At 36.0% G+C, this 27,044-nt stretch overlaps 1 protein-coding gene across 12 annotated transcripts in view; it reads left to right on the top strand.

Annotated features, from left to right (window-relative positions):
- Nucleotides 1–27,044, top strand: part of LOC145690241 (ecotropic viral integration site 5 ortholog-like) — a 176,583-nt gene that overhangs the window by 108,817 nt on the left and 40,722 nt on the right. For all 12 annotated transcript variants that reach the window (XM_081764943.1, XM_081764946.1, XM_081764937.1 and 9 more), the window contains 5 exons: nt 13,650–13,747; nt 17,179–17,294; nt 19,007–19,135; nt 19,647–19,817; nt 25,255–25,380. In XM_081764943.1, coding sequence (XP_081621069.1) covers nt 13,650–13,747; nt 17,179–17,294; nt 19,007–19,135; nt 19,647–19,817; nt 25,255–25,380 — 640 coding nt within the window. The remainder of the gene's footprint in view (nt 1–13,649; nt 13,748–17,178; nt 17,295–19,006; nt 19,136–19,646; nt 19,818–25,254; nt 25,381–27,044) is intronic.

Genomic DNA, 27,044 nt, shown 5'->3' with positions numbered 1-27,044 from the left:
TTAAAGGTTTGCTCTGTAGAAATTCCAGTTTGAATTCGTGGAGAAAAATCACTCGCGAACACTTTTTCCGCGGTGCTTTTATGGCTCTGTTGAAGGTGTATCAAGTTTGTGACTAATTGGATGCATGACTTTAGCCCACCCTTATGTTGTGTAGCTGAGGTGAAATTTCTTATCAAAACAGACATTCCATTCACACCATCCTGTCTTTGTTCTTCATATTCTTCAGTGAGCATGGTTCCGGGTTCCATTCGGAGTGAGGGTGTTTGTCTCGCATATAAACTGGACTCAAGTTCGGATTCCTGTTTGAGCAGCAAGGCCAGTCACATATAGCCTCAATACTGAAAAAACTGGAATCAGTTATCAAATTAACGTTCTTCAGCAGAGCTCTTGTCTTAAGAGTTCGAAGTTCAGTCCAATCTATTTGATTGAAGATTAGCAGCGAAGCCACAGGAGGCGGGACTTACCAATGTGGAATCCAAACCATTACTTTTTGTTTTTAAATCCAAAGGAAATGTACTAGTGGGAATCGAACCGGGAACCATGCGCACAGAAAGCACGCGCGTTATCCTTTTTTAGCCAAGAGAACTGTTCCCCACGACACGAAAAATATTTTCTCGGCTCGTTTTGTAAATTTTTGTTCAAAACTTGTGTCCTATTTTTCTTCATTTTCTCTAGGAACTTTCAGAATCCCTCTGCGTAACAGTAGGTCCAGGAAGGGAGTGATATAACATTGAACCACATTAATTATTGGAGTGTATTATATAGTGACTTGCGTATTTTTAAATGTTGATAAATGTTTTTCATTGATTTCGTACAGTCACTTTATCAGTTCATATTCTTTACACTATGAGTAGTGTAACACAAACAGTATCGTGTTCATTATGGCTTTGGAAATATTCACAGTATTAATAAAACAACTGACCAAAGCACTAAATATATATTAATAATACTTGTGTAAGAGTTTCGGAAGTGTAACACAAGTACTGGGTGTTTCGGTTAATTAGTGCCTTTTTCATTTAATATTGTGACCAAACGAAATATGATGGAACTCTGTTAGTAATATTGTCGTGTACACTGGAGTTCAAAATATGTTTTGACATCTGGCAACACTTGAAACCTGTACGTACATCAAAATAGTGCGCCCTTAACGACAGAACAGAAATCGCATGTTGTAGAGTTGTATCTTGAAACGAAATCGCCCACTACCGTGCAGAAAATCTTCAGAAAGGAGTATAAGTTTCCATGTGCTCCAGATAAAACTGCAATCAAAAGGTTTGTGAAGTAATTCCATGCAAGGGGAAACGTGACAGGAAAGAAAAAAAAGCGAAAGCAAGTCTCACCTGGAAAACATCGAGGCCATTCGTGGCAGTGTTGTGGACTCTCCAACGAAGAAATCGTTCAGACTTTTGTATCGTTGACCAGCACCTGGTGTACTCCTCGGCCGGATTCACAGATGTTCCCCTACAGAATTCATGGATTCCAGGGCTAACCACGATAAGAAGAAGACGTTCGCACGAGAATTCGATGATTACATTGAAGAAAATCCTGATGTGTTGGATAAACTGTGGATGACAGATGAAGCGTACTTCCACCTCACGGGAGACGTAAACAGGCAAAATATCCATTTCTCGGAGCTGCAAAATCCACATGTGATCGAGGAGACCAGCCTTCACCCGGCCAAACTGTTAGTGTTGTGTACACTGTCAACCAACAAGTTGATTGGTCCCCTCTTCGATGGACACGTCACTGCAGAAAGTTACCAGGAATGTCGGCGATCTTTTTTTCTTCCTGAATTGGAACGGAAAAGGCACCCATTACGTCAATAGGGTTCCAACAGGATGGGGCTGGACCTCACACGACTGCAGAACTACTTATTTATCTCCATTCCAAGTTCCAGGATCAAGTGGTATCAAATCGGTTTCCGGCGCTCTTTGATTGAGGATTTTTCTGGCCGCCTACCAGCCCTGACTTCGAACCCCTGCGATTTTTCCTATGGGGATTCCTGAAGGAGAAAATATTCGCTAGGGCTCCCCGTACAGTGCAAGATTTGTGGACGGCAATCATTGCTATACACTTATTGATAAAGATATCTGTAGGCGGGTTTTCCAGAACTTCATGATTCACATGAGGGAGGTTCGCAACTGGCGTGGGAGACACTTTGAATATGTCATACTTTCTGTTCTCCGGTAATGAAACTTGTAACATTATTCTTTAACTGATGCTTTGGTTATTTGTATACGTTAATTCGTTTGGTCACAGTAATAAACTAAAAAAAAAAAAAAGGGACTAATTGACTTAAACACCCTGCATTATTAATACTGTATATATTTAATACTTCGGTCAGTTTTGTTTTACTAAAGCAGTGTTTAGTGTTTGAAATCTAAGTCGTGCGTCAACTAGTGTTGCTTAAAGACTTAAGAAGTTTCTCGTCTTGGGTGCAATTTAAAAACGTCTGGAGAGTGAAGACAAGATTAGAAATTTTCTCGTCTTGTAGGCAGCACTACCAAGAGGCTCACTCACCCATGTGAGATCTGTTATGAACAAACATAGTCTCCAGTATTTTTTCGGGAAAGTTTATGGTTTCTGCATTGTATCATGATTGCACCACTTATGTCATCATTAACGTTTTATTCGGAGCGAGTAGAACAATGGGCTAAGAAAGAGATATCGAGTTCTTTGTGTGGAGTATTGTATAGGGTGGCCCAAAAGTAGATACACAGTCCCGTACTGATCAACACATTGCTTTTTATATTGTTTCTTATTGTTATCCATCAGGTAAACTTACTTTCTTTATTATTTGTTCTTAATGTCTTTTTATTTATATTTTAAGCCCGAATAGTCAAAGCAAATAAACCTATAAGGTAGAATGTTACATTTGATCAATGCAGGGGTGTATACCTACTTTTGGGCCACCCTGTATAGTGGGTATGAATATGGGTAGTGCGAGGAAAAAATACCATGAAGTGTTGGTAAAAGTTAGAGGACAGTGTGGAAGAAAGTTTTAAGAGAAGGAAGAAGTTGACCACAGTGCTGTTTACTTTGGGTTGCCAACTGGCCGGTTTTCAACCGGCCTGGCCGGAAATATTGCTGTTATTTTGATTAAAGCCGGTGACCGGACAAACTTCTTATTAGTCCCTTTATGACCGTTTTTTTTTTTCAAATTTGTATCTAGCAGTTTCATCTAGTTCGAAGTATAGATTTAAGAAGTAACTTTCATTCCGTAAAATTCAAACTATCATCTTTCACCATCATCTGTTGAAATAATTTTAAAGAGATGACAGGGACTGTATCAGGGAAATTTTGAAATTTATTTGTAAGGAATTTTACACATTTATTGAGAGTGAAAAAGAACTTCTTTAAAAGCATTTTCCTGTAGTTGAAGTACAAGTTTAAAGAATAAATTTCATTTTCTAAGTCCAAATTGCCACGTAAAAATTAATATACTTTTGTTCATCTGTTTCGATAATTTTAAAGAAATGACAGTTACTGGTAAATACAATAAAATGATCAATGCCGATTTCAGTTTCTCATTTATAGCACAATGTATCTATTAAGCTTAATAGTGACTGTACTAAAGATATGCAGAATACAGGTGCTAATACTTTCGTTCACGATAGTATATCTCCTTCCTAGGAATGGGTCCGAACAGAGATACTTTACACTTACAAGTAAAGGGTCCAAATGGATGGATCGAGTTGCGAGATGACACATAGTGCGCCTGATGGAGGATGTGAAAATATGTATATGGGCAAAATTAGAGCGGCTGAGCGCCATAAGAAACGGAGGGGGAGAGGATCAAAGTTGGTGGGAGAAGGGCTATGCTATGTTATTGAAATACATCAAATAAACTGTTGAATCGTAAAAATAGTGAAAGATAGACAATGTAAACGGTGTTAGTTTCACATATTCGTAAAAGAAGAGTGGGCAGAGTAGATCACGAACCTCTGCCGCCATCTTGAAATCCGCCATTTTGAAATCTGTTATATTTTTTCAAATAGAAAGGTAGTCATGTGATATATCAATTAGAGCCAGCATGTTCTCAAAAAGTCAATTATAAACTTTAGTGATCGTTATTTGTATTTATTTGGAAGATTTAGGATTATCTTTATAGTTATTTACGAAAATCTAGGAGACTGATACTCGTATGTTGAAAGTTTGGATTATCACGAAAATACATATAAGTTAAATATATCCAGAAGCCAAGAAGACTAACAGTGAAATACATAGGGAATTTTGTGGGGGTACCGGTTTTTTATTTTTTTATTTTCCAGAGTTGGTAACCCTATGTTTACTTTAGTTGATGCGGCTAAAAGTTTGAAGGGGGGGGGGGGGAATGAAATGAAATTTTTGAGTTTTACGTCCCACGGCTATGCCCGTTAGGCTAAAGGAGACGGTGATGATGAGAGATGAATGAAATGGTGGAATGAAGAAAGTGGGAGGAAACGGGAGAACCCCGAGAAAACCCACTCACACGGTGTTTGTCCACCACAAAGTCCACATGGTGGGAGCAGGGTTTGAACCCGAGACCCCAAGCACCAAAGGTGAACGCTCTACCACTGAGCCACCGCGGCCCCGAAGGGGGGGGGAGTATGAAGAAAAACAATATTACATTAGTGAGAACGGTATTACAGTGAATAATTCGTACTTAATGACGATGAAGTTAATATATTTCAGCACTCATTTAAACTTCTAGATTTACGACAAGCGATTTGTCCATGTTGGTGTGGGGGGGGAGGGGGTGATGCTTAGCCTACGCTTAGCAGAGAGACGTTAAACTGTTTTTGATTTTTGAGTTTATTTATTTCGTTTCTAACTCGTTAGATTCTATTTAAAACATTTAAAAATAAAACTAACTCAAGTGAAAAATATAACGTAATTTTTAATCTTGTGAATCTTTGCAATATTGAAATGCATGAGATCAACGAGTACAATACTAAGAAGAAACTCAATTGATATGTCTGGAATAAACGTGTTATATCGTTCGGATGCTGTCTCGAAAGTTATCACAGTTATCAATAATAAGCTGTGATGAGTAAGCAGCGATTCTCTCTCTCTCTCCCCCCCCCCCCTAAGTGAAGATTGATAGGAAATGCCTTCGTCGTATGCTTTTATTTAATTTATTTATTTATTTTATTTATAACATTACAACATTGGATTGGTACGGTAATGTCCTCATTCGTAAGAACGTGACAACAAAGCATTTTTCCTTTGTTTACTCCTGAATGTTGTCTTTTGATAATGACATTGCTATGATTAGATAAGCATTGTTCCCATTATTACTTTTCTTTCTGTCTTGGTTGAACGAAGGCAATAGGAAAGAAAAATTCAAACGATGACTGTATGTAATCTAAACATACACATACACACACATATATAAAGAGAGAGGGATGCTCAGAAAGTGACCTAATTTTCTCTGATTTTTCCTTTTTAACCGTGGAATGATTAAATCTTAGAATAAAGATTTAAAAGAGAGAGAGAGAGAGAGAGCACTATCTAGCTTTTAGTGAAGTATGTATGTTTGGATATAGTCTTATCAACAAATTAAAATACAAAAAGTTTGAAGAGCAGAAAAAAAAGTGACTTTTTTTTTTTCTGAACATGTACTTTTCCTACAATTGGTTCCTTCATCAAGAATATTTATGAATGTCTAGCAATTGTACTTTTCTGTAGTTTACAATAATAAATTCAAAATGTTTATGACAATTTATTAGGGAATATTTTTGTCAATATAAATTTTTACTGCAGTATTTTGGGAAGATGGTTCTATAAAATGTTATAGAAAGTAGTAGAATATTAAAACAATGGTAATAACATAACAGTAGCAACATAACTTCAAAATAGAATGATTAATACTGCGTTTTTGCCAAATTAATGCAGGATTTTGATCACCTTCACATTGATACGTGTTTGTTTCCATAAAACTTGTTCGTATTGTTTGGTATATATTATTGTCCATGTACCTTATTATACAGGGTATAATGAACGATACCGACAAACTGTAACAGGTGATTCCATATCAAAATAAGTGAAAAAGTTCATATGAATTTGTGAGGAAAAGTGCATAATTTCAGAGCTAGGGCTCTGCAAACTTTTGGAGAAGCTAAATTTCAACACACGCTATTTTGAACTCGGTAAACCGTGAAGGGACGGTCCAAATCAGCGTAAACAAAGTCATGCATATGCAATCCAAAAATGCTTATTTCATCAGTGTGGAAGGAGTGTGCAAGTGATTTCCAGACATGTTCTCAACTGAATTCACAGATACGCTCTTGATTTCAAGGTGGGTCCAAAGTAGACAAAAGATGGGGTGTTCCAAGCCTTGAGAACAGTGGACATGGAATGGTTCGGTGGGGAGTCGGAAGTGTTAGGGACCGCCGGCACCATGGTCCCTCGTGTTCGGAATAATGCGCGCTCTCACAGTATATTTCACCTTTTTTCAAGTATATTTCACCTTTTTCAGGTGTGCATGTGCTGGCAGTCCCAAATGCTACCGACCTCCCACTAAAGCCCACTGTTATCAAGACTTAGCTTTTACCTGCTTTGGGCCCACCTTAAAATCTGAGAATAATTGAGAATTCTGCTGAAAGCATGTCGTAAAATTATATCCTATAGATAATTCCTTGCACAACACTCATTGCACATTGATGAAATATGCACTTTTGGGTTGCGTATATATGACTTCCTTTATACTGATATGAACCACCACTTTACGGTTTGTTGAATTCGAAGTAGCGCGTTGAAAAGTAGCTTTTCCACGATTTTGTACAGCCCTAGCTCTGAAACTATGTACTTTCCCACACACGTCTATATAAACCTTTTCACTTATTTTGATGTGAGGAGTCACCTGTTACAGTTTGTCGGTATAGTTAAGTTAGTTCATGAACACCCTGCATATCAATTTAAAAGCCTGTGCTCTTTTTGACTAGTATGCCGTAGTTTTTTTTTTCCACTTTTTTTTTCCATTTTAATTTCATACCTTCATGCCTATTATAGCAGGACACCAAAAGCGATTCTCCAAATTTACTTGTGCAAATTAAGCTTGACTATAGAGCCGCAAAGTAATTGGAAATAATAGTGATGTGTGTAAACGAAACCACGGTGTGGGGTTGCTTCTGAAAATTCTTTGTGTGGGTCTGGGTCATTACAGACACTGTTCGTTTGTAGGTGACCACTCATAAAAGGGGTTTACCAAAGCAAATCCTCAAGTAACTAGAGATATAGAGAAACTAAACATCGATCATTCGGCGGTAGCACAGCATTTTGGAACAACTAAAAAAAAAAATAACTCTATGGCCTTTGGAACAACCGGAAATTCGATGTTGCATTCGTTATTTTAAAAAAAAAAATCCACAGACTTCTGTCCGTGGCTAACTGTCCGGTTTCCACTTAGTATTTCAAATTTTATAAGATGTATCTTAATATTGTCCTCCCATCTGCTCATCAGTCTTCTAATGGTCATTTTCCGATTGGGTTTCCAGTTAAAAATTTTGAAAGCATTTCTACTTTCATTCTGGCTACATGACTTGCTCGAGACTTAATGATTATAACAATGTTTGGTAAACAGTATGAATTATACAATTCCTTGTTATGTAGTTTCCACCATTTCCCATTCCCCTCTTGGGTCCGAATGTCCTCCTCAGTATTTTATTCTCACTTTCAGTCGGCGTTCTTCCCTCAAAATAAGCGCCCATGTTTCACAATCATACATCGGAACATCAAATTCTTCGACAGGATTCGGGAAGACAAGAGAGTTTGGACTGAATAATAATATGAATTCCCTGCTTTCATTTCCTTTACGGCATTTATTCCTTTACGAATGTAGTTTTTTTCCTCTCTCTCTCTCTCTCTCTCTCTCTCTCTTTCTTTCTCTCTCTCTCTCTCTCTCTCTTTCTCTTTTAATGTTGTCCCTAATATCTACTGTGTCGAAAGTATTATTTGATAGTCGATATTAAGGCCATGTCGAATTTCCATGTATTTAATTTTCTCTGCATTTACTTCTAAACCCATGTCCCTGTAGCCGTTTTATAAAACCTCTGCATTTCTTTCTTTTGTTCTCATATCATCCCCAATCAGATTTACATTATTAGTATAATCCATAAGCCTAGTACGTGCCATTCAGCTCTTCTTTCTAGCGTATTCCAGAACAAACTTGGATAATAATGGTGACAACGCATCTCCCTGTTTCAGACCATTCTCGACGTGAAAGTTCGTATACAAGTACTTTCCTGCTCGGTCTTTACTTTGGGATTTATTTAATCTAACTAGCTTTTTCGGTATACCAATTTCAATAAGAATATTGTATATGTTTCCCCCCTAACCAAGACGTAGGCCTTTCTGGAATCAATAAGTAATTGATGTACCGAGGTATTATGTTCCTATTTCTTTTCAAATATTTGACGAATGGTCAATATCTAGTCGATAGTAGATCGATTTCGCTTAAATCCGCACTAATGGTCTCAGAATGTTTGTGAGGATTTTATAGGATGTTGACAGAAGAGTGATAGTTATTACAGTCAGTTTTGTCACCTTTTTTTGTGATTTGGAACAACGATCGATTCTTTCCACTCTTGTGGTAATTCCTCCTTGTCCTCAATGAGTTTCTGTAACTCGTTCCACAATTTTTCGCCTCCAACTAAAATATAACTCATCAGGAATTTCGTCTGCACCCAAAGATTTGTGTTTCTTTGATTTCTTTGTAGATATTTCTATTTCAGTTTGGTTGGGCTCTGGTATATACTCTCTGTTTTATAAATCTGTTTTTCCACGGATATCATTTTTTTGGCTGCTGCATGTTAACCAAATTGTTAAAGAAACCTTTCCATATATTTAAAATATTATCCGTATCCGTGAAAATTGTTTCGCCGCTTTCCTTAATATATAAGCACGAGGTTGATACCTTTTCTTAAATTCGTCGTTGCACTTATATATGTCTTTATTGTGGTATTGCTGTTATCTTCAAATTCAGTAATTTTAACCTTTCAAAATTCACGTTTCTTTGTTCTAAAAGTTATGAGTTTCCAGCCTGAACGAACAAAATTTTGTGCAGGTCTATTGTCTGGATTTTGTTGTCAGCGCAGTTTTGCCGCCGCCTTCGCTAGTTAAATCCATTCCTGGTTGAACCATGACTTGTCCGGAATTTCATTCATGTCCAGATATGTTACGGTAGTTCAAACTTGAAGTTCAAAATCCAGGATTAATGTTGCAAAACCCATTACTTGCTTGCTGAAGTTTTGTTGAACAGTGTGGTACAGTGTGCTAATTGAAAAATTTTCCCAGGGGGGATGAATTTCACTCATATGCGCACCCAGTCCTCCCACACACACAGATATATATATATATATATATATATATATATATATATATATATATATATATATACTAACAGGTACAAAACAGTTGAGATGTGAGATCTCTCATAAATTTTCACTCAAGTAATATTTAGGTTAGCTACGCAAAGTAAGAATTGTTCCCTTTTTCTATCTTATCTTTATGTCCATTTAAAAATACTCCAGAGGGGGAAAACGTTATCCCTGCCAGGGATAATTTTTTTCTTCTCCAGGGTGGGAAAGATTTTTGTCAGGGGGGGAAATCCCTGGCATCCCCCCCGCCAATTCGCACCCTGGTGTGGTATTTGGTAGAAGTAATTTGAATTGATGTTCAGTTTTTCATTTTTTATTTTTTAAATTTTATTTATGTATTGTTTTTTGCTTACTATATTTTTAACATGTCGCATATAGTTCACATATTAATAATTGTTGTACGATAAAATAACTGTTACGAATTAGCTATTACTTTTAAAAGAACATTAGTACAGAAGTACAAAAATGTTCAGAGAATGCAGAAGGTTGTTCAATCAATATCGGATCGATTTTGAAGGGTACTTTCCTTACGAGAAACCTTCTAGCGACCACCGATGATTTTCTCCTACAGAGTGTGGTTAAAAGTTCTGTCTCAAGATTAGCACACCACAAAAATGAAATGCAGTATGAACAGAAAGAAATGTGTAATGGAATATATACAAGGGTAAGTGATATATCAATGAATACAGCAGTTATTCAAAATGTTGTCCCTGTGCCTGGAAACAGGCTCGTAAACGACGCGGCCAATCATCAATGGTAACACGCTCCACATTTATGTCTATGTCAGCTACTGTTTTCACTATAGCAGACTTCAAGGTGTTCACAGTCTTGTGATGTTGAGCACACACCTTCTCCAAATAGGATCAGATCTTGTAGTCCAGAGGATTTAAATCTGGACTGGACTGGACGAGAGCCATTCTTCAGTGGTGATGAACGCAATTTTGTTGCGATGAAACCACTCCTGCGTCGTTTTCGCCTAGTGAGCTGGTGGTGAGTCCTGTTGGAACACGCATGGCTTGTTTTTCAAAATAGTAGTGCCAAGGGATTTCATCGTCTTGTTGAGAATGTCCTCTTGGTACATTTTGGCCCCCTTTTGACACCTTTTTGGCAAAAATGGACATTAGTGAGACACACGTACGACACACCCAGCCAAACCATCATTGATGCAGGGTGATAGCCTCGCTGGACTCGGGAAGCTTGTTGTAGCCTCGCTGGACTCATGCTGCAGCACTTGTTGTAGCATACATTCGATCGTTCTGTCTTTTGAGGTGTTCTTCATGTTGATTATTCTGTCTGAGAAAATTTTCTCATCGGTGAACAAAATTTGTCGATGCTTGTTATTCGCGTAGTGGTGCAGGAGCAACTTTGATCTCTCACGTCGCATTCTCATCAAGCTCTGATTTAACCGCTGGCCTGTCCTGCGATAGGCGTGCAGTCCTAGGCCTGTCCTTGATCACCCTTTTCATCGATGATTGCGACATGTTCATTTACAGGGTCACGAATTTCTGCTTACAGACAGGATTTCGAGCTATTCTTGCTGTCACTGCCCTAATGACAACGGCATCCTAACTGAGCCAGTTTACCAGTGCAAGGTTTATCCTCGACAGACGATGTTTCATTATATCGCTATATGGTGCGTTAAACAAATTTCTATGTAATGTTCAGTTTCTGCAGTAACTTAGATGGTTGTCGGAGGACCCTCCGTCCTATTCCCTTCTTTATCATTTACAGCAAGAAAGTAGGAAAAGAAAAGTTTCTCAGTTACGAAAATTGTGTGATTACATTATACGTAAATGTAGATGTTTAAATGGCTCTTCTGTGACACTAACTTACGCTACAAGTAGTCAAGCTACAACACGTGAACAAATGGTAACATCAAGGATTGTGCCTTGTGCTGTTGTTATATCACGCATGGACATCACTGAGGGTTGCGAACTCCATATTAAAATAGCTAACATTTTTTATTGCGTCTTTCCTCATTCATATACAGCAATAAATGCCCATAATTTTTCTTTTTAAAATATTTTTCTTCGTATTAATTGGAAAGGCACGTAACTTCGTGACTACCTTATAGAGCCGCTCCTGGGTTATTTGCTATATCTTCCGTTCACTGTCACGTTTTCTGTCAGCTACTTCCTCGTATAACTGAATACCATAACACCATAAAGCCACTCAGGAAACTTTCTCGGCAATAGCGAACAAGGTTGGAGCGGTTCTTGGCATCGCTGTTATGTCAGCGCCCGAATGTGACCCGTCAGAAGTAAGATGAATGTATACTTTATCGATTGTAGATTGTCTGCTTTTGGATCCTGCCAAGTGCTTTTCGTAGTTTTTATTTTTTAATCTACAATGTGGCACGGCAGCAGGCGGTGTACGCGGGTCTTACGGACGCATTTCAACCAGAGCTGCCTACAACTAGCTGTGTTTACAATTGAAAGTACCGAAATGAATTGCTGAGACATTGCACGTTGGGTTGATGGATATTCCTGGCGTACCCCTTCAGCATTGTGAAAGTCACTTTTCTTGGAACACTCTTCCTGGTGCTTTTCATACGCGACTACTTCTGGCTTTTGTGTAAGAGGCTACAATAACTTTCGCAGTAGTCAAGTGTGAACCCTTTCTCTCGACACTGTTTCACTATTCGTATGTAGGAGATACGAACATGGAAGTGTCATGGCATACCTTTCCCATCAGTGGCCTAGTTTAGGCACCATTTGTAGATACACTTGATGAGTTTCACCCACCTACTTTATAGACAGCACAGCTCACGCAGCAGACCCATCGTTCTAGCATTATTTTCCTGATGGCCTTGCGTTCCTAACTCTGTCTGATGTAAATCGAACAAGTTTCTGTAATGTAGTATACGTATTAAAAAGAAAGAACGGGAAGAGGTTTCCATCGTCAGGTCATTTTAAATATAGCACTTATATAAATAACTTACAAACAAAAAATCTTTCGAGTATGGTAGCTATTATCAATATTTTACATTTTATTTATCGAGCGTTATTTGTTCTACCTGTAATCAAAGTTATGTGCAACAAATGCACATCGTTGCTATTTGGTCCTGGTGGATTTAACTCTTCAACTTTTCTCGAGCTACTCAAAGCTCAAAAACAGGTTCAGTCTCCTAACTGAAGGCTCTTTTTGTACTAGTAAAATATTTTAATGAATGAGGTGGACATTTCAAGTAGATCACTTTGATGAAATGTAATCATTTCAGTTAGAATTTCCTATTCGTACATCATGAGTAGTTAACATGATCATTTTTGAATATGTATCATTCTTCAAATGTTTTATTCATCAAGTAGTTGAAAACTTACTACTAAAGGTAGTAAGTTCTAGAATTACCATGGTTCCAATATGGACCATTCAACGTTGACAACTAGTTCGAAACTGGACTGTATTAAATCGTTTTCGAAATCATAAATCGTGCTGCAGTGAAAGTAATGTACTTGGAAGGCAATTTGAATTGACGTTCATACCTTTTGTTCATTATTCCAGACAAATGAATTACCATTGTGCATTCTCCTCGGTTATAATGATTTTCGAGTATGTTCAAAGGAAACTGCCTAGAAATGTAATACTGATAATAGTATTTAGCTCTGTAACTAACCAGCCAATAAGTAACGACGTATTTATGTATTTAGTAGATTGTGTTGTTTTGCTCTGCTTCATACCCAGTCTCCTCTTAACTTCTCTTTACCACTATTTCTCTATAAAGTTTTAACTTAAAACATTTCGTAGTTACGTTTCAATATACGTTATTTTTCTCAGCACCTTACTGAAGCTGCACTTAGTAGTTACTAAAACCACTGTTGTTGGATATTGTAGATTGTTTTTCAGTATTAAGGTAAACAGGTAGTTTGCCTTTTGTTATTCGTATTTATAAGCTTTAGTTCATCTGCTGTTGTGCTTTGCTTGCTTTTGTAGTAAAAATTCCAAACATTACTTACAGACTATTCTGTATTACTGGTAGCAGGAAAATGCAAATTTTTAATTTTCATAAAGTTTCATAATTGTCTTGAATATTGAAGAAATCATATTATCCGTACAAACTTCATACTAGTTGAAAATACAGTTTTTATTACGTCAAAAGAAACGTTCAGAGATTAAGCTAAAGCTGTGGAAATCTTTTAGTGTTTTTGCGATAATTTATGTAAGTTAATAACATTTTCGAAGTATCTAGCAAATTTTAATTTCGTAGGTTTCATAGCTTCCATTTTTATCTCCCTTATATGTGTTTATATGACTTTCATTCTTTAAAAATATTTTTTTATTTCTAATTTCCAGGCTGATTGAGGCTGATGCCAAATCATTGAACTCATTGTCCGGGAACAGCGGTCATTCCCGGAAGAGTTCAGACACCTCACAAATATCAGTGACATCAGGTAAGTCTACCTTGTGTTTTAAGTTTATACTATCGCGTTAGATATTTCAGTTCAAAAGAACCCGAAATTACGGAAATATAGGTGATTCATAATTTCGTGTGGAGGAGTACAAATGGAGTAGTTTCAAATAAAATTAGTGCATATTTGCGTATAAATTATTGTTGATATTTGATGAGAAACCGCTGTGATGTTGATAGTATTTAGAAATGTAACTAAGCCTTCTCAGATTTACCACAGGTTGAGCACTCCTTTACAGTACCGAGATCACTTAAAATGTTGGCCAACAGTTTCCTGTAGAATCCGAACCACGTGTGATCCGCTCAGGAATTGAATTCCGCTTTCTCTCATCAAAGGATTGATACCGTTGACTTGAATACTCCATAATGTGAAATAATAAGGTCATATGTGTGATTACTTAAACGAAAGATGAAAGAATTATTCAGTGTACCTTGTTTTACTCATACTAAAGTATTTTTTTTTTTTTAAATAAGATTTGAAGAATTAGTTCATTATAGAAAATAATAATGCAAACAAAAACGAAATACGGATGCCAGTGTTACATTTTGGAAAATTAATAACAAATGAACTAGAAAATATCTTTACAAAATGAAATGTATATCAGAATCATTACTTCCAAGAACCTAACTGCAAGCTGTAAAGGTTCTTCCTTGTTCTGGTCGGGACACTGCAAACCTATGAGTGGTCTGAATGAGTAGCTCCATGGCTTATACATACTGTGATGCACGGAGCGCAACGTTCGACTTCTCATACTCGAGTATATGGAGGGACACTTTATTTACACAGGAACTTGGCGCGAAATATATAACATTCTTGTAGAGATGACTATGGGAAGAAATTTTTGATAAATCAAGAAGAGGAAGGAATCTTGATTGGATTCGTTTGTCACAGGATAGGATCCAATGGCAAGCTATCGTTTCTGTGATGATAAACCTTCGGTATTCTTATGTCATAGAGTTAGTTATTTAGACTACCCTAATGTATTGATTACTGAACAACTGCGTACATACTTACTCGGCGTTACAGCCCTAGATGGGCCAAACCACCTCAACAATGTACCTCCATTCCTTTCTATTTCTTATCATGCCATCCTTTCATTTTCATGATGTTAAAGGTCTTCATTACATCATCCACCCGACTTAGTTTAGATCATCATCTTTTCCTTTTACAGTCTTTCTTTATTCACTTTCTTGAACATTGTATCTATCGTCCTCTCTACATGAACTAGACACTATATTGTCTTTGCCTTGAAAAATATTACCATGTCTTCTTTCTTAATTGGTAGGTGGGTGTGTAAAGTGCGTTAAGTCAAAAGTTAGTGTTTTAGATTAATCGTATTTGAAAGTTCAGATATAAGCCCAAAAATCCGGTTTTGGGTTTCACACACAAATCCTAAAAACAGTCTTATTAACATGAAGAGCTACAACAGCTAATCATTTTCCCAAAACGAGACTTTGGATTTATGTCTGAACTTTCAAATGCAATTTCTCCAAAACAAATTATTGACTTAACGCATTTACACACCCATCCGCCAATTAATATATAGAGTTCATCGTTGTATCTTATTCTTCATCTTCCTTTACTGGTCCATGGATCTTTTTTTAGTATTTTTCACTTAAGCTTTCTGAACGAATATGTTAACCATAATACGAGGGGAAATGAGAAAAATCGTGCCTAACAGAAAAGGAATACAGATAGGTCAGTGTCATCAGAAGGCCATTTAACATAATCTCTCGTCCGAAGATAAATACACTTATTACAAAAAGCCAACAAAATGTAACCCATTATTTGGCTTTGTCCTCAAACCAACTATTCATAGTGTCAATCACTGTATCATTGTTCTGAAAATGACTTCCTTTAAAGCTCATTTTAAATTTTAGAAAATAATAATAATAATAATAATAATAATAATAATAATAATAATAATAATAATAATAATAATAATAATAATAATAATCAGGCGGATAAGGTAGGTATTAAGGCATTTCGTAGTCTAACTGCGCCAAATTCAGCATTGTTAGGTGAATCCTTTCATGTTGCCTTGAAAGAACAAGAACTTCAAAGTTCTTCACTCCTCTTCCTTCGAATGACTGCATACAGTTCGTTCAGAAAGTCGCAGTAATACTCGGCGTTCATTCTAGAACTTTACAGCACATAATCAGTGAGATTATCTGCGTGCTAGAAGACCTACTCATCACTTTGCGACGCGCATTTCTGTAGTCGAAACTTCTTATTTTCCGAATCTTGGTGGCTTCAGTGTATCGGCCTTTTTTTCTGGATCATAGTGGTGAGTTAACACACGAAGCTGAAAATCTGAAGAATTCATTTGAGAATTAGACAAAATGTTCGTTGCACTAAGTGCTAAATGCTGTTTGTCATCTCCGTTCAACTGTGTGAGGCCTCAATTGACGGACAGCTTTCCTGTTCCCAGTTCCTAACGAACTGTGAAAAACACGTTCAGCAGAAATGTATAATTGTGCAATCCTCTTGAATCCAGTTTTAAGGTACGCTATACAATTCTCGGTCGTCAGCACGCCTCTCATACCTTGTTTTAATTCAGTAATTCATTCGTCCTGAATGAAGGGCTTTGTTCATTCATATTTTGTTACACTTGATCCGTTGCTGTTATGCTCTTTGAAAAAATATATTTCTTCACTGGTCTCTTCTGTCGACTGATCTCCACAACTCAAGCTTTAATAAGACAAACTAGTTACACCACATTCCGTAAATTTTTCACAAGCACAGCACTTTACGATATTGACAGTGTGCACAAATACTTGCACTTCTCTGTTAGACCGGAAACTTTTCTCTTAAATTGTATAAATCGGGTTCTAAACAAGACCCTTCCAGTATATACAGAGTGGCCCAAAAGTAGGTATACACTCCTGCATTGATCCAATATAACATTCTAGCTTATAGGTTTATTTGCTTTGGCTGTTCCGAGCTTAAGATATAAGTAAAAAGACACTAAGAACAAATAATAAGGAAATTAAGCCTACCTGCTGGATAACAATATGAAATGATGTAAAAAGCAGTGAGTTGATCAGTACAAAACTATATATCTACATATCTACTTTTGGACCACCCTGTATTTTAGGGAAATAAAACGTAAGCTCTGTGCAAAATGTGGAATGTGTGACGTACATAATTGCAATTGCGAGTTATACCGGCCAGGACAAGAAGTATTCAAAATATTACATGAAATAAAAAGGTAATAAATAAGAATCAGTATTTTTAGTAGCGAGATCATCGCTGTAGTTCATAAAGTTAAATAGATGGAGAAACTGTAGTACATACGTGTAGGAAATAGAAATAATTTGATGACATTACATAAATTATATTTTTTTTCTTTTTTTGTCTCTTTTATTGTTTTCATACTTGCATTGCTTTAAGTACTATGATATTTTTCGCAGGGACAAGTTCAAGCCAAGAAAGGACGGAAGATGGAGAGGAAGATGCTTGGACCGTCTGGGGAAGAGTTGTTAATGACTGGGATACTTATTGGAAGAAACGAAATCAGTTTGTTAAGGTATGTGCTCGTAGCTATGCAAATATGGAAACGTACTTTATATATTATTTTTGTTTATTTTACATTGATACTTTACGAATTACGTTGGTCTGCCCGAACACACGTGCAGATTCACAAATATCCATCTGATAATTCTGGTAAAATTCTGCTGATACCTACACATCACTGTCTGAAAGGAAAACATACTTTTCTAAAGCTTTCTAAATTTTGTAGATCTTATATATATATATAATTATAAAATACAGTGAAACCTGTGAATAACAAGCACTGATGGGACATGATAATTTGTTCGTATATGAGGGGTGTTTATTACAAAGTTACCCAAATTTAGATTATTCACAGCTTATGTGGTAATTGTATACATTAGTTATAAATGTTGTATAGGCTAATATCAAAATACCTTACACAGTGTTCAAATTACTGGGAGGATGCGAGAGAAACTTTCTTCGTAAGTATCGCTGGAGATATAATTATGTGAACGTGTATTACAAAATACGAGTGATAATTTTATTTTCAAGTACAAACCATCTCCCTCTAGACATCCTTTACTACGCATACTGAGTGTACTAAAAGCGAAATTAACGCAGTAAGAACATGAAACATTATTAAATACTGAACACTGGACAGTATAAATAGAACTCACTAGTTATACCGGTTTATTAATTCCTTGGGGGGAAAGTCTGCAAGTTTTCGGTGTACATCCTACAGACACTAATTTCTGTTTGAAATTTTCGTGTAACTGTTGGATCAATTGGAGGGCTTCACTGTCACCATATTAATGGTGAACTTCTTTAACTGTGCTTTATTTTCTGTGCTAAATACGTATGAATTGAGAATAATTTCTGTTCGTGTCCTTATATCCATAAAATAGTGTGTTCTGTATCATAATAATACAGGGTTTTCATAAAGTATGGACGAATTTAATTCGCTTATAATTTACATAAAAATGCTCTTATTGAAATCAAATAAAGTGCAAACGGTAGCGGAATGATTAAATTTTTACCTGTAATATGCACCAGCTCAGTTCATTCACCGCCACACCTCCAACTGGGCGCCATTTACGTCCAACATATCCAGGTACGAATCTCCATTCACGGTCTCCTCTTCAAAAAAGAACGGTCCAATCAGATGATCATAGGACACAGCGCACCAAACGTTCACTTTAGGGCTATCTCTCTCATGTGTCTCAAATTCCTTTGGGTTTTCCGTGCCCCAAACGCGACAGTTGTGTCGGTTAACCTTCCCGGAGACATGGAAGGTTGCCTCATCTGAGAACATGATGGCTGAAAGGAGAACGTCGCCATGTTCCAACTAACAGTGTTGCCAACTAAAAATTTAATCCTTCCGCTACCGTTTGCACTTTATTTGATTTCATTATGAGCATTTTTATGAAAATTACAAGCAAATTAAATCCGTCCAGACTTTATGAAAACCCTGTACTTCCGTACACACATTTTTGCAGAGGAAAAGAAACTGTCTGTTAAAGAGATTTCACTGTATTATTGTTAAAAAATGTGACTCATCTTGATTCGTTTGTAGTTTTTATTTTGCATAGTGTATCAAACTAATTTTAACTTAACGGAGCGAATTAAGTTTTTTTCTTTTCTTAACTTTTTTGTAGCTTGAGTTTCATATATCTATATAATGTCTTTCTTTACAATTAAGCTACAGTATAAAAACTGACTCGCTATTATTTATTTATTTAAATTTAGGAACTGGTGCGAAAAGGTGTACCTCACCACTTCCGAGGAATTGTGTGGCAGCTACTTTGTGGAGCCCATGACTCTCCTGTTAAAAAACAGTATGCAGATTACATCAAAGCTACCTCAGCATGTGAAAAGGTAATAATTATATTTGTATATAATTATACCATGATGTTGATTATTGCTTATACAGTAGTTCACAATAACGCTGTTTTAACAAGTTGGTATCGATTTGATTTTGGTCGAAGAAGCTATGGGAAAACGTAGTTATGATAAATCTTCATATCTAATATTTTATTCTGGTACTTTTTCCCAATCAATTTAAGCGCTTACGTGTAGTGCGTGGAGTCCTTGGTTCGGTCCCTGGCTAAGTAAGTTTGTGGTGGACATCATCGTGTCTGTGGGTTTTCTAGGGCTATTAATTTCTAGATAGAATTAAATATCTTTCTAAGCTTAACCCGTTATATTGTTAACTCGACATAATGTATTCTTCAAATGCAAACCTGAGTAGGTTCGGATCCCGAGTAGGTTAAGCAATGTGTCCTGTCTTATACATCCTCGGTGCTAGATGTTAAACTCAAAGTAGTCAGTAAACTTTCAATGTGTGTTTCTTTTTTTATTTAAATATTCAATGAATCTTTAATTTCAGGTGATAAGAAGGGATATCGCTCGAACCTACCCAGAACATGACTTCTTTAAAGAAAAGGATGGGTTGGGGCAAGAAAGTTTATTTAACGTAATGAAAGCATACTCACTTCATGACCGTGAAGTAGGATACTGTCAAGGATCTGGTTTTATAGTTGGACTTCTGCTTATGCAGGTAAGTGTGGTTTCTGATCAGCATATAATCTTGTTTCTTTGCTTGATCTACTGGACATTAGCAGGGCTTGAAAAATCCACTCGCTGCTCGCCAGTGGCGAGTACGTTTTTACATTTGCCGAGTAACGTCCGATCAATCAAAAACGTGAATTCAGGAATAAATAGCAATGTCACTCTTTTATTATTATTATTATTATTATTATTATTATTATTATTTGTAAGTGACATGCCAATAAACAAACTAAAATGTGTATTGATATGTTTACTATGTCGCAGAGTGATTTTTGTTTATTTGTATAAACACTGTGACTACAAAATGGTTCTGGCTAGTAGATATTTTGACTGGCGAGTACTTTCAAGCAAGATTTTTCAAGCCCTGGACATTAGATATTACAATTGATTATTTTAATTTCTGCGTTGTGAATAGTGTTTGAGGAGACTAGTTTCACTTGAAATTGAACTCTGAATTACATGCATCAAAAGCGAGGTGCTACCCATCGACTCCTCGGGAATTTTATAATATAATTTAAATATGTTCTGCATTATAGAAAAAAATAGTCCCTGATCTTAGTTAAAATTGCATGAACATTAAGATTTAGATTTAGATTTTGATTAGGACGATTAAAAATGCTCCAAGTAACTATGTTCACCAAATTTAATAGTCGATCAAAGATTACGGGTCTGTCAATATCTGGAAACCTTCTATAATTTTGTTAATAAATGTTGCTACCAAACTTCGTTGATAAATATAATAACTGTCGAAAGAGGTCTGTATTTCTAATTTAATGAACGTTTGACTAAATACAGAAGTAGCCAAATTTTTAAGTTTTTGCGCTTAAGTTACACATAGATTAACTAACGACTGCTGTTGTAGATAAAACTGAATTGTTCCAAATTGTGCGTGTCAAAAATTACAAAGTTAATAGGGAGAGAATGACTATTACAATAAAATATTTTAAATTGCTGAATGTATTTGAGTGTTTACTTGGATTTGTATATACAATCTTGTTTAAACAAAATCATAGTGCTTACTGAGGTGGTAGCAAATATTTAGTCTGTCCAGCTTTGCCTATTCCAGAGCACGAAGAACTTTGAGTTCTCTCTTTACTTCAGGTACTGCGAAATCATTACAATATATTTCCATGTGTATGATAATATTAAGAGTTTGTGTGGTACATACTATGTAAAACTAGCACGCAGTACTTCAACTATTCTTAACATAAAATAAAGAAAAGTGATTAAATACACTGAAGTGAGCAGAACACACATTTAGATAAATATTAATACATGCAGTTTAGGAAGAAGGTTGAAGTTCACCTTTTTTCTGCGGGGCTGTGAGTGTTATTTTGCAGTGTTGGGAAGTAACGTAACGCAAGTAACGCGTTACTTGTAACGCGTTACATTTTAAGTAACGTTTCCTAGTAACGCGTTACATTTTTTCCAAAGTAACTGTAACGGTAATGCGTTACAAATTTTTAAGTAACGTACCTAGTTTGCGTTACTTTTTTCGCGTTACATTTCGGATGAGTAACTACAATATATGTATATGTTTTTTTTTTCGGAAATAAATGTTTCTTTCCTGTAAGTGAATTTCTCAGAATGAAACAATCGAGCATGAACAGTCACAGACACACAGAGAAACAGATAAGTTCGTAGTGCCACTTGCTGTTTTTTGAAGATGAGGACAGCCTTAGGGAAATCACGTGTACTGATTGCAAGCACCTGGAAGATTTTGTCTTAGATTTTGACAGCTCCAAATCAATACATTCAGTGAGTGAACTAGGAGTGAAATGATACCGGTAGTCTATTTTACTTTGATTCGTGTTGTTTTTATAAAGATGGAGAACGAAAATATTTTACCGTTCGAACATTTAAAAGAATGCTTTTTTCTTAAAAGCTGATGATGATGGTGGACAGAATTTAAAAGCAAAGTGTCTGAACTGTCCCGGCAGAAAATATTTATCATCAACTAGGATGCCATAATTAACGATTTACAATAAGGGGTTAATATGAATAAGCTGTGTTCTGATGAGCAGGCGTACTTTATTACTAGAAAATAGTTTGCTGATGGTATGAAATATTAGAGTTCTTTCATATCCGTTTGCTTATCCTACAGTCCAGTTGATTATAGAGTAGTGTAATGTTTCTCTATATTCTTTATTTTTAATTTTACATAACAACATTGTCCAGTTTCGAATTCAAGTCGAGTTTCGAGTCAAGTCAAGGGTAATATCCTCAAGTCAAGTTCCGAGCCGATTCAGTTTTTCGCGTCGAGTTTCGAGTCCAGTCGGGTTTGATAAATGGCTCGTTCGTTTTAAGTCGTCTTGAAATCATAGCCTGATTTCACTGGAAAACGAAAGCCATGAGAAATGTAAGCTAAACAGTAATATGAATACTTTTAGTGCTGCTCACGAGAGGGGACACTGCTCGCATCTCGTCTCGTCTCGATAGCGAGACCACAAGAGATTTTTTATAACAAGCTCAGCTCGGCTCGGTTCAACTGAGAAGATGGCTCGAGCCGGGTCACTTGGGGTGAACGATCGGCTCGAACTGGCTTAGTAGGGATGAGCCATTTGCTCAGTTCGGCTCAACTGAGCTGAGGGCTGTAGCCGAGTCGGTTGGGTGAGCTGTTGGCTCGGCTCACTTCTCGGTTCGGGTCGACAGTGAATAAGCTGTGAGTCGAGCTGCTCGAGTCCTTGACAATTCTAAACCCGGGCCGAGCAGTTTTGAAGATATCTGGCCAGTGCCCCATAACTTTCAACATTGTTCGGCTCGAGCCTGAATACTTAACCTAGACCCTCAACCCAAATTCAGAAGCTCGTGAACAATGTTCTTGACTTCTAGACTTCACGACTACCGAGGATGGCAATCAACTAGTTTTTTAGTATTCAACTACAAACCGCCTATCTTTCACTTTTATATACAGTGATATAATAATAATAATAATAATAATAATAATAATAATAAGTTGTAGTAGTAGTAGTGTCATTGATAATAATTATACTATGTAATATACTTGAAGAATGTACTCGAAACTACACACCGGATTTGGCTCGAGTCGACTCGAAACTCGACCCCAATTCAAGTTGAGTTGGAGGAAATTTTTCGAGTCGAGTTCTCGGGTCGAGCTCAAAGATGTCTGTTTCTATACTAAACGCAATGTTAACTTGAGAGCCGCATCACAAGCGCATTAATACATGTCGGCGCGCGTACCTTTTCACAGGGAAGCCTTTGTATGTGTGTGTGTGTGTTTTGGTTTGGCTCTCAATCGCCAGGGTTTCAACTGGCGCTGTTCTGAGTTTCAGCTGATACGCGCGGAGCGATGATTTCTCGTCATTTCCCTGCCGCTTACGAAAAATATGTTTCTTGGTCTATTTGTTTTAATAATTCATGAAGACACGACAATAGTAATAAATGTATTGGAAATTCGCACGTCATATATTTTCAATCCTCACAATTAAAACCCGAGAGAATGAAAACTATTTTGCTTATTCATTTCAATTGATTAAGGTAAGAAAGAATAAGAAATGAAGTTATTCTCATACATCTACCTGGAAAAGGTCAATCATAAACAGAAACATACGAGCAGCCATCCTTCCACACAATAAATTAAAAATACGATCTTTTTTTCTAAAAGCACAGCAACTCTACATTGACACTGAGTAAACCACAGCGAACCGGCAACAATCATATTAACAATTTCTTCAATAGTTGTGTCTGCATATTTTTCTCTTAATCGAGCGTACAAATTGTTGGCAATTTACTTTGCTTGACTTTAAAGAGGTTTCCCTTCCTCGTGTTTGCGATAATACTGAGAAGATGATAATTCGGATTCATTCATACTTTCAACTTCGCGCTTAACACTCTTCATGGTTTCAATTTCAGTACACCCACGTACCCACTCTAACGCACGCGCGAAGACGATATTTGGCAGAGCAGTGTTACTCTCTGCACAAAAATTGCAGAAGTTACATGTGAGTTCCGTTATTTCTTTTGTTTCATTTATCAGCAGGCAATGAAGTTTCTTACGGGGTAGTTACTCTATTTAATTTATATATCATATAAAAATATTAAGCCATTTCCTATCCATCGTGGACGGTTTCTAACATTGACCAATTAAGTAATTTTACTGGTCCTCTGCTTTTGTTATAAGATTTTTCAAGTTTATAGTCTTGCAACACTTGCAAGAAACTCGCATCTTAGCTGCCGGCTTTTCACTCCTTTCTTTCCTTCTCTCTTTCCGATTCTGAGTCGTGACGTCATTTTCATAACCCTTTACTAATAAATGTAGTATCATTTATTTTAAATATTGTTTCTGTATTGACATTTTTATATACTTGAACTCAATTAGCTCTTTGAATTGATCTCCTAAGTAATGTTTTACTTGTGTAACGCGAGGAACTATGTAATGTGCGCGGAGTCGCCTGAATTCAAGCTGCGTATCTCGGCTATCAGGATAAGGTCGCGGCAAGTATAGTCGAATCGAGTGTCAAAGAAAACTCGCTCGAACTCACTCGTATCCATCCCTACAAGTAACGTAGTATGGCATTTTATTAATGTTACATTATATGAATATGTTCATATATCAAGTAGAAATTTGTCCTTGCATTTACATAAAGGGATTCAGAACGTGCAATAATAATAATAATAATAATAATAATAATAATAATAATAATAATAATAATAATAATAATAATAATAGCGGTAGTAATAGTAGTACGGAAAATTGAAGTCATATTTTTTCACATTTTTAAAGTTTCGGACCTAAAGTAACGCGTTAGTAACGCGTTACTTTCGAAGTAAAGTAACAGCTACTTTTTTGGGGCAAGTAACGCGTTACTAACGCGTTACTTTTTAAGAGAAAGTAAAGTAACTTGTAACGCGTTACATTTTTACAAGTAACTTACCCAACACTGTTATTTTGTGAGAAGAAAGTTACTTTTTACTTATTACGAAAGTGCTGCATAATCTGGAAATTATTTTATGTAAGTGCACTACTCAAGTATTGGCATAGTGATCTCAATATCATGAACTAATACCCATTAATCAAATGTGATTATATATAATATTACCACTGCTGAGGCCGGCAATACCAAATAATATTTTCTAGACATCTCGATAATTCTACAAATATATTCTTTAATTAAAGGTAAAAGTGATAATGTTTATCCCTACCATTTTACTTTTTGTGAAAAACTTTTTATCTCATACTTAAGACACGTAGCATTTATAGAGTCAGGTCTGTAGAGAAGCTCAGATCGTAAATTATCGATAGCTATATTCTGATAAGAGTTCTGTCTCACCAAGCTGGATATTAGAACAGAAGTGAATTTGTAAAATTATATGCATATAGTTTTGACGAGCAGTCAACTTGATAACGTTTTAAGATATGATTCACTCTCATTTCCATGTTTCCAATTGTAATTATATTTTTCCAGATGCCAGAAGAAGAAGCATTTGCTGTTCTAGTAAAGCTGATGCAAGATTATAAAATGAGAGATATGTTTAAACCTACAATGGCTGAACTTGGTCTCTGTATGTATCAACTTGAGAATCTCGTCCAGGTAAGTGTATGAATATGGTTATATATATATATAATTACAATATAAATGTTTTTTTCTTAATGTTACCAGAATGCATTGAATTGGATTTGCAAGAATCAGAAATATGGCAGATTTGTAGTGTAGGGATTATTTTATTCGTTTATTTTATTTATTTTTTCTCATTCTCTTTTTCGCTTTCTCTTAGCAGCTCATATCGGAAAATTTTGCATTGAGGAGAATATTCAATTATTACAGAAGGTTTTTCCGGGTATATCTGTTGGCTGCAGGGGACAATGATAAATGAAAATGAATGACAGTTAAAAAGTTTGGAGGAAAGTGAACAACCCCGAGGAAAGATACGGACATGGTATTGTCCACTACATTTAGAAACGTGGCCTGGAATTGAAGCAGAGTTGAGTATTTGCAATTATAATATCATTGCAAACCACATGCTGATCATTCTCCACTGTATTGTTGTCAAGATTTAAATATTCCTGGACCAGTTTTTTTTTTTTTTTTAAGCATTATTTGAACTATTGCATTTTTAGTCTTGTAACAAAATGTATGTAAGCATATAGCTTGACAGAAGGAAGAGCAGGATAATGTGAAAATATGATAGAAAGGTAGTAACCCAAGATACATTAAAGTTTCCCGTGGGAAACCTACTTTAAAATATTGTTCGACCCACCTATAATGAAAGGATTGGGCGTTTGAGGTTTCTAATCGGGAAGGGTAAGGAGAATCAGGACACAAGAATGAAGCGTTCGAAATGTCCTCCGATAAAGCTTTACATGTCCCATTCAGAACTACTCTCAAATTCACTCTATTCAATTTCATTCCAAAGTTATCGAATTTGAGAAAACACTGTTTACTTTCCAAAAACTGAATGATGCAGATATTTGAACCTCAAGTTTGACTGTCCATAATGAAACTCGTAAACTTTGTCTTTTGTGGTACTCCTTCTAAGTTACAGGTTCGGAAACAAGACGGTGTGCCCTCATAAGAAAGTGTCTAAATTGGATGTAGCTAACGAATTTGATAATCTAATTACCAATGAAAGGTATTCAGACGTGAATGAATCTTACATCCAATGTATTTTCGTACATCTAATGTTACCTGTAGATTCCGGAGAACATTGATTTACAGATACATCATTTTTTTCTTTAAACTTTCTGGCAATAAATCCTTTACACAAAATATAGAAATCAAAAGAATAAATAATTGTAATTTATATCTTTAGATTATCATTTGTGGTTTAAAATTACACAAAATTATTTTCTAAATTATTGAGTAGTTTTGTTTTAAGACAATACACTATATATTACACATATTTTCTTCTTTTTTTAAAACTTAATTGCAAAATTTTTTTCAAAGATTATTTAAATCTCCCAGAAAATCAATTTATAGTATTCTACGTGCAGATAAAGAATACCATCGCATATCACGAGATAAGTAATAAACAAAATGGAATATGAATTTCATTGTACATAAACACAAGATAATTAACAAACACGTAAAGATTGATATAATGTCGGCAAATAACAAATAATATTAAATCAGCCAACATTGAAAAGCTGTAATAAAAATGAGCATTAAGAAATTAATTCATGACATATTACTCTGTAAATGGATCGGTAGAGACGGTCCGTTACACTTTGCCGCAACTACCAGTGGAATTATGAATA

The sequence above is a fragment of the Thermobia domestica genome, chromosome 7 (genome assembly GCF_964235325.1).
Source record: "Thermobia domestica chromosome 7, izTheDome1.hap1.1, whole genome shotgun sequence".
Classification (NCBI taxonomy): Eukaryota; Metazoa; Arthropoda; class Insecta; order Zygentoma; family Lepismatidae; genus Thermobia; species Thermobia domestica.
Note: the sequence above shows the minus strand (reverse complement) of the source record. Positions and strands in the feature narration are given on the sequence as shown.